General features: G+C 43.2%; 1 protein-coding gene across 1 annotated transcript in view; it reads left to right on the plus strand.

Annotated features, from left to right (window-relative positions):
• Window positions 1-18,746, plus strand: part of LOC115083210 (SCO-spondin-like) — a 508,366-nt gene that overhangs the window by 64,295 nt on the left and 425,325 nt on the right. The window contains exons 19-23 of the mRNA XM_029587016.1: window positions 5,788-5,968; window positions 9,504-9,598; window positions 10,801-11,057; window positions 14,280-14,414; window positions 16,403-16,605. Coding sequence (XP_029442876.1) covers window positions 5,788-5,968; window positions 9,504-9,598; window positions 10,801-11,057; window positions 14,280-14,414; window positions 16,403-16,605 — 871 coding nt within the window. The remainder of the gene's footprint in view (window positions 1-5,787; window positions 5,969-9,503; window positions 9,599-10,800; window positions 11,058-14,279; window positions 14,415-16,402; window positions 16,606-18,746) is intronic.

Consider the following 18,746-nt stretch of genomic DNA (forward strand, 5'->3'; position numbering starts at 1 on the left):
CTTATCATATCCCCCCTCAGCCATCTCTTCTCCAAGCTGAAAAGATATCCTTTAGCTCTATAGTGGAGCTGCAAAGATGGCTGCATTATAAAAAGAGAAAACCTGTACCACATATGTTATCTGTCAGAGTCAAGTAATAAGTTGTAACAAATATAAAGATAGGAAAAACACAAAGAGACTAGTATAAAAGTATTATTTTTCTCATATGATACTATTTATACTGGGCAAGTATCTGCAGGGAGTACTGCTATTGTAAACAACAACAACCCAGGATAATATTTTCTAAAATGGCAAACAGGGATATAAGCAATGCACATAACCAGAAGAGTGAAGGAAGCCAGGAAAATAAAGAGGAAAGCCAAGAGTCAATAGAAGGACTCACACTGAATTGTGCATACATAATGTGGGTCAAGTAGCAAAAGTGTTGCACAGCATCATAGGCAAAAATGGGTGTATAGGTAAATAGAAGTGTCACACTACCAGAAAACATCTGAGAAAGGTGATAAACAAACTCTAGGTAAATAAACTGATAGGTAGTGTTACAGGAAGAAATGTTCAGAAAGATATACAGGGCACTCATAGTAGACTGGAATAACCAAATTTGGTATATTGGGTAAGGTTAGGAGCAGGGGGAATAGAATATGAAAGACCAGCAATGTGAGTACCATAAATGTAGGCTGCAGGAGAAGAAATAAAGAGCAATAGGCCAGAATTTAACTCAAGGGAATATTTGATTTATACCAAGACATATGACACTGTAGAGTGGCAAGCAGTGGAACAGGGTGATTGGTTAGTGTGATCAACCTAGCTTGAATAGAAAAAAGTAAAAGAGAACATATCAAATAATCATCTAGCTGACTCAGCGAGTAAATGCATATATGCATTATAAGGTATAGGATTGGAAAATGCTACAAAACGCTTGGACTGTAGGGACTAATAAAAACTGCATTAATTCAGAGTGTATCATTAACCTGAAATCTAAATAGTGGCATCTGCAAATGGGTACATAACTAAATATTGACTAGGTGTATCATAAAAATATTTTTGTTATGACAACCAGTTATCACATGTCAAATAAAGGTCCATATAATGAAGGGTGCAAGATGACTTCTGTGCAAAGGATGGGATGATTTCTGAAATCAATGATACATGACGTATGCAGTTCTCTCAGTATGGTGGATTTCTGACATCAGAGCATAGTCTCTTAACTCATTATTAGATGCATATGTTATGGATTAAAGCCTAATATAAGAGCAAAACAAATTCAAATTAATCAATGAGAAAATTCCATCATGCCCATAACTCCCTGCATCTAGTAATCCCTACATCTGCATAATATTCCCACCCAAACAACAACTTAAGTGTTCAGACATAACATAGAAACATATATTTAACTGAACTGACACATAAATTCATTCATTGTATTCATCAGGTGTCATGACACACAAATAACACAAAAAAACCAAACAACAATTAACACATATTTGAGCTCATAACTTAGACCAAAAAGTGTTTGGATCGATCCAAAATAAAACAAAAGTCAAAATTAAAATTGATCTAATTAAAAATGGAAAAAATCAAACTGGGAAAAAATATAATCTTCAAGCATTACAGCTCATATGGCTCAGAAAGCTTTGTGTTTTCAACCTGGAAAGATATAAAATCTGGCAGACAATAAAATTAAGGTGATGGTTAAAGTGAAATTACAGCTTCATTGACACTAAGCATTCTGATATACTTTACTTCAGCAAATAGCAGTCTTGAAGCTACTTTCTTGTCTCTATTGTTGTGCTACTAGGAGGCACTACCACAAGCTATGGTGTGAGAGCTTCTCTTCCTCTGCAGACCTAAAACCTCTTTTATTCCATTTCCTAAGGTGATAATGTGACGACATCTTTTCTTTAGTCTTGAGTGAATGTAGATAATTTTTTTTCTGGTATCTGTTTGATTAAATAACTCATATTCTTAGTCTAATGTCTTCTCTTACCCATTGCCATATCATAACTCACTCCATTCACTCTTATAAGAAGAGAACTCCTTTAGTTCATTTTTAAAATCATTAAACCTTGAATGAGTCTATTAAGATATCTGAGGAATGGTTTATGTTAGTGCTTTGTAATTCAAAATTTGAAAACCTGCCACATCTGCTAATTTTTAAAAATGAAACCTGTGACTGACAACTTTGTGCTTTATTGGAATTTTCTTTGTATCCTCCCTGTGCTAATGTTTGTAAAACTAACTCTGTAGTGTGCATGCAAATAGATTGGGTAGGTGCTGTAATTAACAGATCATTTACATACTGAATCAAAGATGCACCAGCTGGGAGTAGGGTGTGAATTATCTGAAGGTCTTGGGACAAGATTTTAGAAAAGATAGAAGGCTTTCTACAAAATCTGGTGGGATTGAGAACGTTGTTTGTATTCTAGAAAGCTATTAATCCTCTACTTTGCACAGCCATAGACACACAGTAGTATACATTAGCCAAATCTAAAACTGTATATGAGGAATTTCTTTCAGAATTTGCTCTACATTCATTTGCAAAATGTACAATTTCCTACAATACCAGCATTTTATACCTGTGCTCCTATCAGGATCAAAACAAGCTCCTTGTGAAGGGATATCAAACACACCTCTGCCATTCCCCTTCAACCTCTTGCTATCTCTCTTCCACAGGCATTATTCCCTCTAAGTATAATTACTGCACCTATTAATTGATTCTGGGGATACCAAGCATCACCCCCACTGGTTCTCTATGCAACATTGTCAGAAACCACTGTAACCCCGGTTATCCTAGATACTTTCTTAGCAGCTGTTCTATTTAGAAAAACTTTACATTTCTTTCCCTCTTGTCGTTTATTTAATTCCTCCATCTGCATAGAACATAATTTAGTTTGGAGTTTAGTTAAATACTCAGCTCCTTTACTCTTTTCTCTAATATACAAATCACTATAATGACAAATATTGAGAAACATTTCTGACCTCAACTTATTTTCCAGCCCTGCTACATTATCTAACCTTTAATGCTTGGTAAGACAGAGGTAACATACCAGGCTGATTAATCTTTTAAATCTAATCACATGGGGGAGACAAAGACAGCTACCAGATACCATGTCATTTCTAAGTAAAGTACTACTGTGAATATTTTACCTAACTTAAAAAGAAAGACATCATATTCTATTCTAACCACATGATTTTGTAATCCAATAACCAAAAAACCACAAGCAGAAAAGTAGAAAAGTAATCAGAAAAGTAAAAAAGGAAACTTCTCTCATCTCTATCAGATCTGTGTTTAAACAATTACAAAGGCAAGGCACTCAGAAATTAACTGCATATGTCCATTCATTCTGCCATACAGGTTCCTTCCCTAAATAAACAGTATCTATAGTATCATTACACACAGATATCTAACAGACATACCAGACTGATTCAGGACCCAAACATATATTATATGAAGAGAAAAAGGACAAGAGAGCCTCAAAGCCATTTTTATTTACCCATCCTTTAAAAAGACCATACCTTATTAGTTTCTGCCCAAATTCAGTGTTAGCCATTCAGAGAAAGCTGGCGAAACCAACCTTTCTTAAAGAATCTCCTAAAATAAATTCATTTTCTGTAACAGTTCTCCACAACTTTAGATTCTTCCTCAGTCTGTTATACCTTTCAAACAAAAACAAATCATGTAAACCAATTCTCTCCACTGTGTCCTACTGCGCATACCAATAGCCTGGAGCTTTACATACCTCCCACCTTCTCTGTACCTGCCAGCACAGTTAACTCTCCAGCTCCCAGTACCCTTTCAGGTTCTGAAACTTCCATGACGATTGTAATTAGACCCCATTCACTGCAATGCGTTACACCATGGCAGAAATCAGACAGAAACAGAAAACCAGATTCCAAACTATGCTTTTCCAAAACTTTTCTTTTTTATGTTCGTCTAATAATCCCACATTTTTGCAAGCATGGCAAGGACCCAACACAAAGGACCAACTGTTGCTATTGTTAAACCTCCTTGTATTGTTTTTTCCAGTACACATTTATTAACAAATGTACAGACGAATAAAGCGAAATCACTCAATAATTTTTTTCATTAAGTATACCAAACAATAATCTACAAATGGGCATCCCCAAAGTAGATCAAAATAAATAGTGCACTTTTATTTACAACTGGCCAAAGAAGATCTTTTACTTCCTAACTAGAAAATTATACTTACAAGTTGATTATTAAATACTTACAAACAGATCTGTCATCCCCGCAATGGAGGGCACTCTCTCTTCTGTCTTCTGGGTATTACTATTTCAATAAACATTCATCCAGAAATCTTCCGTTCCTGGGAAATATTATGCAATAAGCAAAACATCCTTCGGATGAGAGCCAATTAAAGTCCGAGTACTAGTGTTAGGTCTGAGCCTGTCCAGCAGATTCAGACATAGCACTGTACAATAGGTAGCCTCAGCCACCTTGTCCCTGTTCAGGTGCCATAATGTTAAGCACCATGCCATTCTTTATGATGCTTATATATCCAGGGAGACAAGAACACTTAGATTTTGTAGAAAGTATAATTTTTATTGATCAATATAAGTATTCTTGGGAGATGCTGATGCCATTTCTCTGATAAACTGACCAGCATCTCAGTATATACAGGAAGTGATCCTTCTTTTATAGATAACATACAATATCGTACTAGGTTAGAAGATTCTAGAGGTGCGTGACTACCCAAGGAATAATATACATTGACTGTCATGTCAACAGCATGTTGTGATTATTCCTAAACTGCCCTGATTACTTCTCCCAGGTGGGCCCATTTACCATCACTCTTTAGGTAATCTTTTGTTCTGTTAGAATCTTGTTGGTCAGGGCAATTAACACATCTGAGGATGTGTTTTACAGATGCTTCTGAGAATAGTGCCTCTTATTGTGACAGTATAGCCTGAAGTTCCCAACCTTGCCTTCTCCTTTTATGACCCTATAATTAGGCATCATAACATGGCGCCAGCTTCAAATGCTGTCCAGGTGTCCCTGGAATTTCTGCAAGTCAGGCTCAATAAGTCACTTAGAGTTCATACAGCCAAGACAGGCTAAGAAAGCAGAGGATTCTGGGTCAGTTGCCTTTCTCCATGGTGGTTTTCAAGCTCAGGCACACTCTTCACTTAGTGAATGAGTTCCATCTTGGGTACTGTGTCACTGGATTTTCTGGCCCTGAGGTAAGAATTACAGTGCAATGTTACCAAGCTATAGCATGACTTTAAGGACTTCCAAAGTGTTTTGATTCTGATTTTGCAGTTTCAGATTATCCTGTTTCTTTTTCTTTCCCATTCTGAGATTCTTCCTGCTCTTGCGAGCACAGAATTTTTATTTATTTATTTAGATTTATATTCCGCCTTTCAGATGCTCCAAAGCGGATTACATTCAAGTATTGTAGTCATTTCCCGGTCCTCAAATGGTTCACAATCTAAGTTTTGTACCCGGGGCCATAAATCAGAGCTACAAATCTCAGGCCAGAACAGAGATGGGAGTTTAAATGTAGAATTGGCTGAGCCTGTTGTTGGAGTCTTGGAGTTAGGCTGCAGCTTTGGCATTGGGAAGTATGTGATGAAGGCTGAGCTGCCTCTTTCCTGCTGTGGACTAGCTCAGGGCAGAGTGAAAGGGTTCACTCAAATTGCTTACACCAGGAAAACTCTTCCACCCTGGGCATTTTCTCAGGATTCTTGCAAAGGTTGCCAGTGTGACATCTTCTGCCTAATGCCGTTTCTTTCCCTGTCTTCTAATCCCTCTCCTTTATGTTTCAGTGTCTGCATGAACGGAGTGTGGAACTGTACTGAAGTGGCTTGCCCTGAAGCTGCTTACTGTCCAGGGGACCTGATCTATGCTTTTGGGTCCTGCCTGCGTACCTGCGAGAGCCTGGAGGGGAATCTGACCTGCTCTGGTGCTGTGGAGGGCTGTGTATGTCCTGATGGTACGGTGTTGCTGGTGAGTCTGCTTTTCTGAGATCTGCTTCTCTGTGACACTTGTCAGAGTTAGGTTTTTACGGATTGCACTTGGTTACAAGTGAGCTTTTGAAAATTGCCACAATATATGCCATAGAAGACCTATGCATGTGCGCGCACACATGGATGCACCAGTTTTATAACATACATGCTTATATGCACGCATGTTATAAAATTGGCTATTTGCATATACATACGCGAAAGATTTTATAATGTCAGGCGCATGTGCGTGTGAATGCCATCTCATGCATGTAAGTAGGTACGTGTGGCGACGCAATAGGCCTTTTTCCCAGTTCCCTCAGTAAAGGAGAGGACTTTCTAAACTCCCTATCTAACTTGCCTCCCTTTTATCCTATTAGCTCGGAGCCTTAAAACTCCATTGACTAACCTAGTTTTTTTGGTTACATGACTTACCCGCTGTCCTTAGCAGAAGTAAAATTACGTAGTAAGGGGACCCTGGCACATACTTGTGCGTGTAACTACTTACTCACTGAGTTCATGGTGCGGACCCGGTGGTGACACAAAGACACAGTTCAGAAGGTGCAGACAAGCTGAGCACAATACCTTAATTATGGATAAAGCCATGTCTGGCGTACATGAGTAGGGTCAGAGTTCGGCAAAGGTCAAAGCTGGGAACTCAGAGCAAAAGCTAAAGATAGAGGAATAGGCAGGGATGTAAATACATTAAAAGAGGGCAGGGAACAGGCAAACAGGAACAGAGACTGGAAAGAGGAAAGCAGGAATGGGTCCAAATAGAGCTAGGAGCAAGAGGAAATTAGGAATCTACAGAGTCCAGCCAGCCCTGACTGACCTCAGGGTCAGTCAGGGCTGGCTGACTGACCCTGAGGTCAGGCCCACCCTTTGTCTCCTAATTGGGCCAAATCAATTAGGAGACAAAGGGTGGGCCTGAATGTAACCTGCGGAGGGACGTGGGAAGCTGGCTGGAAGGCATCCAGCATTAGGTGGAAGAATAGTTCACGGGGCAAGTATCTGGGCTGGGCAGCTGCAAGGCTGCAAGGGAAAAATAACCCATGTTATAGTTACACAATGTTAGGTTCCATATTAGGTGCTAGCACCCAAGAAAGAGATCTAGGCGTCATAGTGGGTAACACATTGAAATTGTCGGCTCAGTGTGCTGCAGCAGTCAAAAAAGCAAACTGAATGTTGGGAATTATTAGAAAGGGACTGGTGAATAAAACGGAAAATGTCATAATGCCTCTATATCGCTCCATGGTGAGACCCCCACCTTGAATACTGTGTACAATTCTGGTCACCGCATCTCAAAAAAGATATAGTTGTGATGGAGAAGGAACAGAGAAGGGCGACCAAAATGATAAAGGGGATGGAACAGCTCCCCTATGAGGAAAGGCTGAAGAGGTTAGGGCTGTTCAGCTTGGAGAAGAGACGGCTGAGGGGGGGGGGGATGATATGATAGAGGTCTTTAAGATCATGAGAGGTCTAGAATGGGTAGATGTGAATCGGTTATTTCCCTATACGTACCCGGATCATTCCAACTTTGGGCTGATCCTCCTGTCCAGCAGATGCAGACAGACCATAAGATCATGCCATATTGGGTCAGACCAAGGGTCCATCAAGCCCAGCATCCTGTTTCCAACAGTGGCCAATCCAGGCCATAAGAACCTGGCAAGTACCCAAAAACTAAGTCTATTCCATGTTACCGTTGCTAGTAATAGCAGTGGCTATTTTCTAAGTCAACTTAATTAATAGCGATAATGGACTTCTCCTCCAAGAACTTATCCAATCCTTTTTTAAACACAGCTATACTAGCTTCACTAACCACATCCTCTGGCAACAAATTCCAGAGTTTAATTGTGCGTTGAGTGAAAAAGAACTTTCTCCGATTAGTTTTAAATGTGCCACACGCTAACTTTATGGAGTGCCCCCTAGTCTTTCTATTATCCGAAAGAGTAAATAACCGATTCACATCTACCCATTCTAGACATCTCATGATTTTAAACACCTCTATCACCTCTATCATATCCCCCAAAAACTGAAAGGGTATCCTATATCAGGACAGAGCCTACCCTGCATCCTTTTAGTATTTGTCTGAAGTCCATTACCTGCTATTAATTAAGTTGAGTTAGAAAATAGCCACTGCTATTACTAGCAACAGTAACATGGAATAGACTTAGTTTTTGGATACCTGCCAGGTTCTTATGGCCTGGATTGGCCACTGTTGGAAATAGGATGCTGGGCTTGATGGACCCTTGGTCTGACCCAGTGTTACGCTCGTGGACCCTTGGATCGGTTGGAACAGAGGATGGAGTGCTGTGGTAGTTCTACAGCCGATGTCCCATCCGGGAGGCGGTTCGGAGAACTTGGAGTACGCTGCGATACTGGACTACGGTGGAATCCTATGCGACCAAGGACTCGATACTCAGTGGAAGGACGGACGACGTTGGGCCCTGGTGATCGAAGGGTCTTCACCCTGGAGACCGGCACTCCCCCAGGAGGAACCCTTAGGAGTCCAGCCACTAGGACTTTTGGAGATTCACCCTGGAAGCCGAAGTCCCCCCAGGAGGAGCCCGTAGGGACACGGCCGCTGGGACTTAGATGACTTCCCTGAAGACTTGAAGATGGTCTGGATGCAGGCGCCTCCTGCAGGTCGTGGGTTCCAGACGGCTGGCGCCTCCAGCAGATCGTAGGTAGTCTTCGTAGAGAAGAAGAAGAATATCCAAAAGCCGGTTCAGGGGTCTGAGTCCAAAGAGCGGTCCGCAGCCAGTCCAGGGGTCAAAGTCCAGAGAGCGGTCCAAAGCCAGTCCAGGGGTCGAAGTCCAGAGAGCGGTCCAAAGCCAGTCCAAGGTCGGAGTCCAGAAGAATCAATCCAGCAAGGAGGGCAGAGCAGAAGCGGGACGAAGAACCAGAACCAAGGATGAAGCAGAGAAGAGTCAGGAGACAAGCCGGGTCGAACGAAGAGCAATCCAAGCGCAGCAACAGCATACAGGAGTCCAGGAACCTTGTTGCAAGGCTCTGGAGAGGTCTAGGTGCAGGGTACTTATACCCTGGGGCGTCTGACGTCATCCAAGGCACTTCCTGTATTTTCCCGCGCTGGCCCCTTTAAAAGACTAGCCCCCGCGCGCGCCTGGGGGGTGGGGCCAGCGACGGGAGTTGGCAGCGTCTCCGACGCCGCACAGGAGCCGTGGCAGGCTGCTAACCAGACTCCGGGGACCGAGGAGCTCGTCTTGCGGGCCGGGCTGGCCTCGCGGTAGGAGGAGGCACCGGGGCACGGCCCGGACCCGTAACACCCAGTATGGCATGTTCTTATGTTCTTATGTTTTTAAGGCTCTGGCTCAGCACCAGCCAGCCACGACAGGTATATGAATCTGTCCTGGGTTCTTGAGGTTTATTAGCCTTCCCTGGGGTTTGCAGAGTTTCTGAAACCAATCTCAGACCTCTAACACTGCCCTGGCCTCTGTGTTCTCACTGCACTACATACAAGCACTGACGACTGGGTATCATTAATAGCTAGCGTTGTCCATCCCTGCTCTTCTCTCTAGAATGACCGCTGTGTTTCGCCAGAGGAATGTCCGTGTCATCACAATGGCAGACTCCACCACCCCAATGAAACTATTGAAAAGGACTGTAACACCTGGTAAGGAAATACCACAAATAGTCAGGACCCTTATGCATCTGTATTCCTTACAGATTTGGGACATAGTTAAAGAATGACAATTTACTGCTCATCTACAGCTCTGCCAGGATAGAATTATGCTGAGGTACTGCATCCAGATGTGGTTTGTTACAGTATGGTAGCATATTCAAAGTTAGCACTGATACAAATCATCATGGCATGACTTGCACTGGTGCAAACCCTTTATTTATTTATTTATTTATTAATTTTTATATACCGCCGCTCATCAAAGATATCACGTCGGTGTACACAGAACAAAAATACGCAATTGCGTGTACATATAACAGAATAATAGTAGCTGAAATCCAAATTACATTAAAACAGTATAATACGGTATCAAGAACAACTTATTTAACTAATAATAGATAATAAAATATAGTAAGAAATAACTGTAATAGCATAACTTAATCTAATATCAAGGCAAAAAATGGAGGGAAGAGAGGGGTGGGGAGCAAATGGGAATGAGAAGGAAAAGAAAGGGTCAGGAGGGAAAGGGTTAAAAACATATAAACAGAAGGCAAAATAAGAGGTTATAAGAATGGTAACAGAAGTAGAAGGAATGAGCCGAAAAGGGCATGGATGAAGTAAAAGTTAAGGGTAACAGAATAGGGAAAAGACAGAGTGATAGATTAGGTAAAGATGGAGTAATAGATTAGGGAAAAGATAAGTTAAAGATGGGGTAATAGATAAGGGAGAAGATGGAAAAGTTGACAGACTAAAAAAGGGAGTGATAAGAGTTAAGATATACCAACCCCCATGTGTACTGGGGACAAGGATGTAACTTATGCTTCTCTCCATAATTACCTTTGAAGCTGTACCACCAGTGTGCATCAGGGGCCAATCTTGGCACTCAAGACTGGAGTTCTGATCAAACTCTTGGGTGGCCTAGAACTCCTGAATTGAAAAACCTGTCGGTGGTACTGTTGTGCTTTTCCTTAGTTAATATCCATGTCACGGTCCCTGGAGCATAAGGGTGACCTGCTGGTGCAGCTCTAAGATAGGAATCCCACAGCTATGTCCTACCCGATGACAAAATCACTGGGACAGAGCCTTTCTGCACTAAAGGAATCCTCCATCGAGGGAGTACCCCTTCATCCTCAGCCCCAATCCACCCATTGAGTTCATCCCCACGCCCCTGGACTCATCCTCTCTCTTTTCTGCAGTGTATGTAAGAACCGCCACTGGCAGTGCACTGACCACCACTGCGCTGGCAAGTGCCTGGCAACTGGAGACCCGCATTATATCACCTTCGACGGGCGAGCCTTCACCTTCCTGGGGGACTGCGAGTACGTGCTGGTAAGGGAGAATGAGGGCCTCTTCACCATCACCACCGAAAACGTGCCCTGTGGAGCCAGTGGTGTCACCTGCACCAAGTCCGTGACTGCGGTGATTGGAAACACAATCGTGCACCTGCTGAGAGGTGAGGCACTCTGGACCACCAAGCACAGGGCAGTGGGGAGGGCCCTGCCTAATTAACGTCATCTCCGCAGAAAAAGCAGATGATGCGAAGGAGGAATTCATGATTCTTAGACTAGAGAATGGGGTGAGAATTCAGAGACAAAGAGAGAGAGAGAATGAGAGCACGTCTTACAGGCTTGGAGGAAGAGAATGCTCCTTTGGGATTAGGCCTCAGGTTTGGGATAGGGTAAGAGGGCCTCTGCTTGTGTGACTGGGGAAGGTGAGAGCTCCATTTGGGATAAACCCTTCACTGGGCTTGGGACATAGTAAGGAAACTCCTACTCATGTGATTGGGGGAGGTGGGAGCTCCCTTTGAGATAAGCCTTTAGTTTTGGGATAGGGTGAGACAGCTGCTGGTTGTATCTCTTTGCATACATTTTAAGATTTGGATTAGTAATAGAACTCAGGATGTACCCTCCTCCCCACCACTTCACAATACCTGTACTGAGACACGGCTCTCTATTTTTCAAAGGATGTGGTCAAAGCAGCTAACATAGCAGGGTTCAAAAAAGGATTGGACAAGATCCTGAGGGAAAAATCCATAAACAGTTATTAGCCAGGTAGACTTGGGAAAGGCAGCGCTTATCCCTGGGAGTAAGACACGAGAAATAGATCAGCTATTGGGCATTTACCGACCCGAACTGGCCACTGTTAGAGACAAGATGTTGGGCTTGATGGACCTTGGTCTGACCCAGCATGGCGATTTCTTATGTTCTTATCATATCACGTTGTGAGATGAATGTGTCATTTGTAATTTTTTGGGAATAGACTGCAAAAAATAAATCTTGAAATATCTAACTTTATAAATGAAAAGAAATCCATACTGCATTGGTTGAAGGTAATCTCTGAAATGACTGTCTGGGCTTCCCCTCATTACTCATGTACAAAATAATTCAAATTCTTTCGTCACCTCAGTGATAGTAGCACAAACTTCCTCAATTACCAGATTCTTAGTGAAGTAATACAAAACCTGCAGAAATGTCACTCATATCCTATATAGCATACCTTCCATATTAAAACAGCCTAAGCCTCAGAACTCAAACAGCAACAAGCTTATATGAAAAGGCAACACTGCAAATATTCCACTGGGCCCTAAAACACCAGTACACCTCCTTTTGGGAAAACAGAATAAGCTGGAACACTGCAGATTCCTACAAAGAACCTATACACTGGCAGAATACCTCACCTTGATCACACACACAGAGAACACAGATCCTCACCAAATATATAATTAGTGACCACAAATTAGAAACAAATATACATGTGGTATCCCCATACCATAGAGTATATAGTGGTAAATATTGTTAACAGGTTTATGGTAAAGTGGAGGTTTTCCCCTTCTGAGAAATATGCAAAATTTAAACAAAGTGTGAACCATCTGCTAAAAGGGCACACGATGTGGAGAGTGCAAAAGGTTAACCTGGGGCAAGAAAGTCCCAGGGCTGCTAGGTCATCTTTTTGTCAGAGGGCGTTACATGCCCTTCTTGACAGACGGTGGGGGGTACATCCTCTATGGGCTCGGCCAACGTGGAGAAGTAATAAAAACCCTGGCACTTCTGAGCCTGGGGCTGCTCCAGATTTGTTAGGACAGAGATAGGTTGGAGCTGTGATCCTCTTCCAGGGCTACAGAAGGGAGAAGTAGGAGTGTAGGCAGCGATTTTTTTTTCCCCCAAAAAAATCTCAGGAGGCCTGAAGAGAAAAAAAAAGTAGAGGGTTTGCAATACCATTTAGAAAGATCTGAAGGAAAACCTGTGCTTTACTGCTGCGGGCCATGTGTCTGGATCAGGAGGACAAACTGCGCCAGCAGCGAGACTTGTTGCAGGGCTCGGTGGGTTCCTGTCTGCCGCCCCAGAGGGAATCTCTCCTTGAGCTAAACAGGAACTTTTATATTTTCCTACGTAATGGGAAGGAAGAGAGGACCAGGATAGGCCGGTGAGAAGACTGAATAAAGGAAAGGAGCAAAGTAGAAAGAGACGCTGTTACCAAAAGATCAGAAGTCTGAAGTGAGATGAGGAAGCATTTTCTGGAACTGTGATTTTGTTTATTTTTCTGAATCTACTGGAGTTTGTTATTATGTTTTATTTATTTATTTATTTAAAATCTTTTCTATACCGTCATTAAGTTATTTACCATCATAACGGTTTTCAGGCTGGCACAAATAGGCAAAACAAATGTTAGTACTTTAACAGAGGTGCCAATAGATAACCGGTAACATATAATTCCATACAATATCTATTTGAATCATGTCCTATAATGTCCATTGAGTACATGTCTCGTGGTTAGCTTACATGTAATTCGTTCTTGTACTTTCAGGTTTAATCTACTTTTGTCAGTGAGAGTTTAAAAATAGTTGCCTGTGGCAATGTAACTAGTCGTTTGGTGCTGATTTGTAAGGCCAGCTTTTCCTTATTTACTTTCTTGGTTCTCTTTGTAAAAGGCCTGTTTGAAAAGCCATGTTTTCAGACTTGTTTTGAATAGTTTGTAATTATTCTGAAGATTCTACAGTAAACTATTTCTATTTTGGAGCACAACTTGTGTCTGGACGTTGTTGTGCTCCATTGTGTGGAGTGTCCACAGCCTGCCCCCAGCTCATGGCCCCCGAGACTTGATCTCTGAGGCTGGGAAGGTGACCCCCAGAGGTACAGGGGGTTACGTGCAGACAAAAACTGAATTATTATTTGCTCTGCTGCCCCTTCCATCTTCACCCACTCCCCTTCTCTTCCCTGCAGACAGGGGGGAAGGGATAACAAGAGGGGAAGAGGTGCTCTAGATTAGGAATGGTTATTCTTTGCTCTTCAGTGTCTGTTCCAGGCTCAGCCCCCCTTCTCCTCCTGTCCTTGAATGGCAGGAAGAGAAGGACTGGATTGGAACGCAGAGCAGTTCTTCATTGCTGTGCTTTGTGCTCTGTCTGCTCCAGGATCGCTCCTCCCCATCTTGTTCCCTGCAGCTGACTGGTGGGAGAGGGGTTGGGAGCAGAGGGATCTTCTCTGCTGCTTACAAAGTCATCAGGCAGAGCCCCGTGTGCTCGTGCAGTTGGCCCTCTGCCGCGCGGGGCCCGGATCAGCCGCCCCTGTTGTCCATAGGTAGAAGTGGCCCTATGAGTCCTGCAGGTGGGCCTTGGGGGGAGGAGTTTGCTGCACCGGGACTGAGAGCCCGGCTAATTATGTGTTCCTTTCACAAACAGGCAAGGAGGTGACAGTCAACGGTGTTGCTCTGAGACTCCCGAAGACCTACAGTGGCAACGGCCTGATCCTGGAAAGAGCTGGGCTCTTCATCCTTCTCCTCTCCAGGCTGGGGCTGACCATGCTCTGGGATGGAGGTATGAAACACATTAGTCTGAAGGCGACTGGCATTCACTATGGTACTGTGCTGGGAAAGAGGGAGAAATCTTAAAGCTTCATCGAGGCTGATTGACTTGGCTCTTTTTTTTTTTTTTTCAGCAGAACAAAGTGAAAAATAATTCCACATTTAAAAAAAAAAAAAAAAAAAAAAAAAGTTTGATTGTGCTTCCAGATCCAGGGCCCTTGACATCCCTATGTGACTCAATACGTTACCATGCAAGAGATGTGCAAATGAGCTCGAATGTTTAAAAAAAAGAACTGACCCATTCCCGGTGGGAATTCCATGCAGGAATTTGTCTCGTTTTAATTATAGGGTATTTTTCCCTCATTAGTTGGCTCAATCTATTATGCTAAATCTGCTCTTTCATATGGTGCCTGTGCACAGCGTTTCCTCGCTCACTCCATGTCATCGTAAGAGAGTAGTCCAGGCTTGATTTTCTGCCTTGCTCCCATCCGGCCATTGCTTTGCGGTCTTGACTGTTCTCGCCTTGATGCATCAGGGTGGCAATTTAAAAAAATCAGGACTGGATGAAAACCTCACGATGACGGTGAGTTTGACAGGAAACAATGCATCTACGACAAGACCATAGTGACTCCGGGAATGAGCTGAGTGAGCACTTGTATCAGTCTAGGGGTGAAACACGACTGAAGTACCAGAGGTGGCGCAAAACAAATATTTCAGAATTAAAGTGGAAGACTTTTACTGTCCTTAAGGTTTTGAAAGCGATCTGTATGACAATGATTATTATCATCCCACAGCACAGTGCAAAGCACACCAGCAGAGCAAGGGGAAGCAAACAAGTGCAGCACGCCATCCTACATGTCAATATAAATAGTCAGCGTAGCAGCAAAGGAAGTGGACGCCTTTCAACCCGTGGACCTTGTAGCTAATTTTCAAAGGGAAAACACACGGAGGCCCATATTCAAAAGCATTTAGCCTGCTAACTCAGAAGTTAGCTGATTACGTGAATATTTGAGCACACATCTGGCTAAATTCTAGCCGGCTAATAAGTTAGGTGACTTAGCAGGATAAGTTAGGGGAGTTTCGGGGGCATAAGTGGGAGGAGTTGAGCTAGACGGCCATGTTAACAGTTAACTCCGATATTCAGAGCTAGCCGGATGAATTAGCCACCTAAGTCTGGTTGGGCCAATCATCTATCCTAAAGTTAGCTGGCTATGCTTAATAGTGTGGCTGCACCATTGAATATACCTCCACTAATTTGGCTGTCTGGACTGTGTCTGAATATGGATCTCATGGTTGATTTCCCTTATAAAACTGTCTGTGGGGTACATGAATACATAATTGGATTTGAGTTTTAATTACTCACTTTTCAAAACCCGAGTTCAATGTATGTTACTGTGCATTCAGGTGCAGTAGGCATTTCCCCACCCCAGAGAGCTTACAGTGTAAGGGGGTCGTTTACTAAGCATTTTCCTTATAGACACATAATGGGTGAAAAGCCTTAGTAAATGACCCCCTACGTTTCTACCTGAGTCAGTGGAGGGGTGAAGTGACTTGCTCAAGGTGTCAAGGAGCATCAGTGGGAGAAGCAGGATTTAAGCCCTGCCGTCCCTGGTTTTCAAGCCGCTGCTCTAACCACCAGGCTTCACCCCCTCTCCAGGCTTCTGCCTTGCAGCACCAGCAATGGTTGTGACGAAACAAGGAAAAAAAACACCACATGTAGATCTGAAAATCAAATCTGTGTGTGTTGTTTTCCTCCCCCGTCCATTTCCCAAGGGGAAAAGTTCCCATCTGGTGAAACTGGGCATGTATATTTGCCAGCTGTGAAACAGACAGTTTTCCTCCAGGAAAATCTGGCCGGGTAGCTTCGCTGTCACCCAGCCTAATGCCTTTGAAAATGATCCTCCTTGTGGGAATGACGTCTGTCAGGATTTGCCCATCGCCTGGCGTTCTGTCTGCTGCTTCTTCACATCACAAGCCTGAGTGTCACCTGTTTCTCCATAGGGACACGAGTGTATGTCAAGCTTGACCCCAAGTACCAGGGCCGAGTGAGTGGGCTGTGCGGGAACTTTGATGGCGACACGGAGAACGATTTCACCAGCCGGCAGGGTATCACTGAGCCAACCTCGGATCTCTTTGGGAACTCGTGGAGGATCAGCCTGATGTGCCCGGAAGTGCACAGCGATGACTTCGAACACCCCTGCACCGTATGACGTGTTTGTTTTATTGTTACAGCTGTTGTGAGTTACTGCTTGTGTGGTGTAGCTGGGTAACAGTACTGATGTGGGTACAATCTGTCTGTACCGCCACTGGCTGGGCCGCAGAGTAACTGCGCTTCTTTGTTGATGGGTAAAGCATATCTAGTACTGATTAGATTTGGTTGTGGTCTGATAGCTAAAGAATGTCTTTTTCTGAATAGCCATGATAGACTTGGGTGTTAGCAGATGGCAAATGTCTTTTTGCTGGTATATGAAGGGTGTATGGAGGAGATGAAAGATGGAATTTGTTATGGTGATGTAGGCATGGCACAATTGTTTGTTAATAGAGGGACACATACTGTATTGAAGTGGGCATAGTAAGGTTGAGGTGTTTATTTATTTATTTTGGCATTTTATCTACCGTCATTCCGAAAGAAGATCACAATGGTTTACAAAAGCAACATTCACATTATAGGTCAACACAACATCAAAAAGTTGTTAAAAGTTGTTAAAAAGTAATTTGTGATCAATAAGTTCCTTTTAAATAACCTTCACGAGGTAGTCAATGAGTTGTCTTAATACTCTTTACGTCTTTTAATAATTGTCGCTCGTTCAACTACCAATATCTGTGTAATTTTCTACAAGCTGTTATTTTATATCAAATCATACGCATTTTTGAAGAGCCAAGTTTTCAGTTCACGTATGAAGTTCTTTCTTTCTGTACAATCAGCCGTAATGACTCAGGTAGAGAGTTCCACAGCTTGGGGCCCTCTATAGAAAACATTAGGTCTCTTATTTGCGTTAGAGTGGATGATAGAAGATGGAGGACAGATTCCAGTGATGTGAAGGAATATTATAGTTGGGGATATTAGTAGATGGAGTACACATTTTGGAGATGTGGGTGTGGTATGGTTGGGTGACAAATTATGATCAAGTAACCAATCAAAATATAAATATTTACTAAAAAATTAATATAAATAATATCACATTTTATAAATAATGTATAAAATCACATCTTACAAGTACTTAGAACAACTCACCTTTCTCTCTCCAACCACAGCTTTTACTCCCAACTCCCCAATCCCCCCCCTCCCCCCACACACACACACTCCTCCCTACTTAGTGCTCTCATCCCACACTTGCCCCTCCCTGCTCTGGTTCTTAACCTTCTCTGTCTCTGCCCAGTACTTTCATCTCGTTCTCCCTCCCCAGAGCTTTCCTCTCTTCCCTCCAAGGTGTTATCACCCTTTCCCTCTACTCAGTGCTCTTCTTGTGTTCCTCTCTGCCCTCTGTAAGTACGGTCCCTCTTTTCCACTCCATGCATATACCCTTATCCCTCCTGCCCTTTGGTCCTCCTGTCCCCGTCTCTCTCTGCTCTCATCCCCATCCAGTGCTCCCACACACTATACTCCTTCTCTGTGCTCTCATTCCCTCCTACTTCTATTACCACTTCTTTTTATCATGTCTAAAGCACTACTAGACATACACATGTAAGAGGACACCCCCTCTCTCCCCAACACAGTGCTCCAAAACAGGGCTTTCCCCCTTGCTCTTACCTCTTGCCCACCTATGCCAGTAGGGGGGAAAAACCTTGCCTAGCATGAGGCTCCTTCTCCCACCTCCCTTGGTTGATTGGCTCATTCTGTTCACAAGAACCAATCAGCTGCTGGAGGCAGGGCAGCAGTTTAGCAAGCCGCCTTCTCTATCTCCAGTTGCCAACACCGTCCTTTGAAAACAGGCGAGGAGCCTGTGGGGAGAGAGACAGACTGATCCCTGCGCTTGCTGGCTGATCCTCTGTCCTACTGGGGGTGCTGTTTGTGAGCCTGCTTGGCTATACATGGAAATGTGATGGAAACAAAAGATCCTATGGCCCATCTAGTTTGCCCATCCACCCAACTAATTCAGCTTTACAATTCCCGTCATTCCCTCAGAGATCCCCTGTGTTTATCTCATGCTTTCTTGAATTTAGATACTGTTTTTATCTCCACCACCTCCACTGGGAAGTCATTCCTTGCATCCACCACCGTCTCTGTAAAGAAATATTTCTAAGATTATCCTGAATCTTCCCCTTTCACCCTCATCCCATGATTCCTTGTTGTAGAGCCTGCCTTTCCTTTGAAAGAGGCTCACTCCCTGTGTATGGAAAACTT

The sequence above is a fragment of the Rhinatrema bivittatum genome, chromosome 2 (genome assembly GCF_901001135.1).
Source record: "Rhinatrema bivittatum chromosome 2, aRhiBiv1.1, whole genome shotgun sequence".
Taxonomy (NCBI): domain Eukaryota; kingdom Metazoa; phylum Chordata; class Amphibia; order Gymnophiona; family Rhinatrematidae; genus Rhinatrema; species Rhinatrema bivittatum.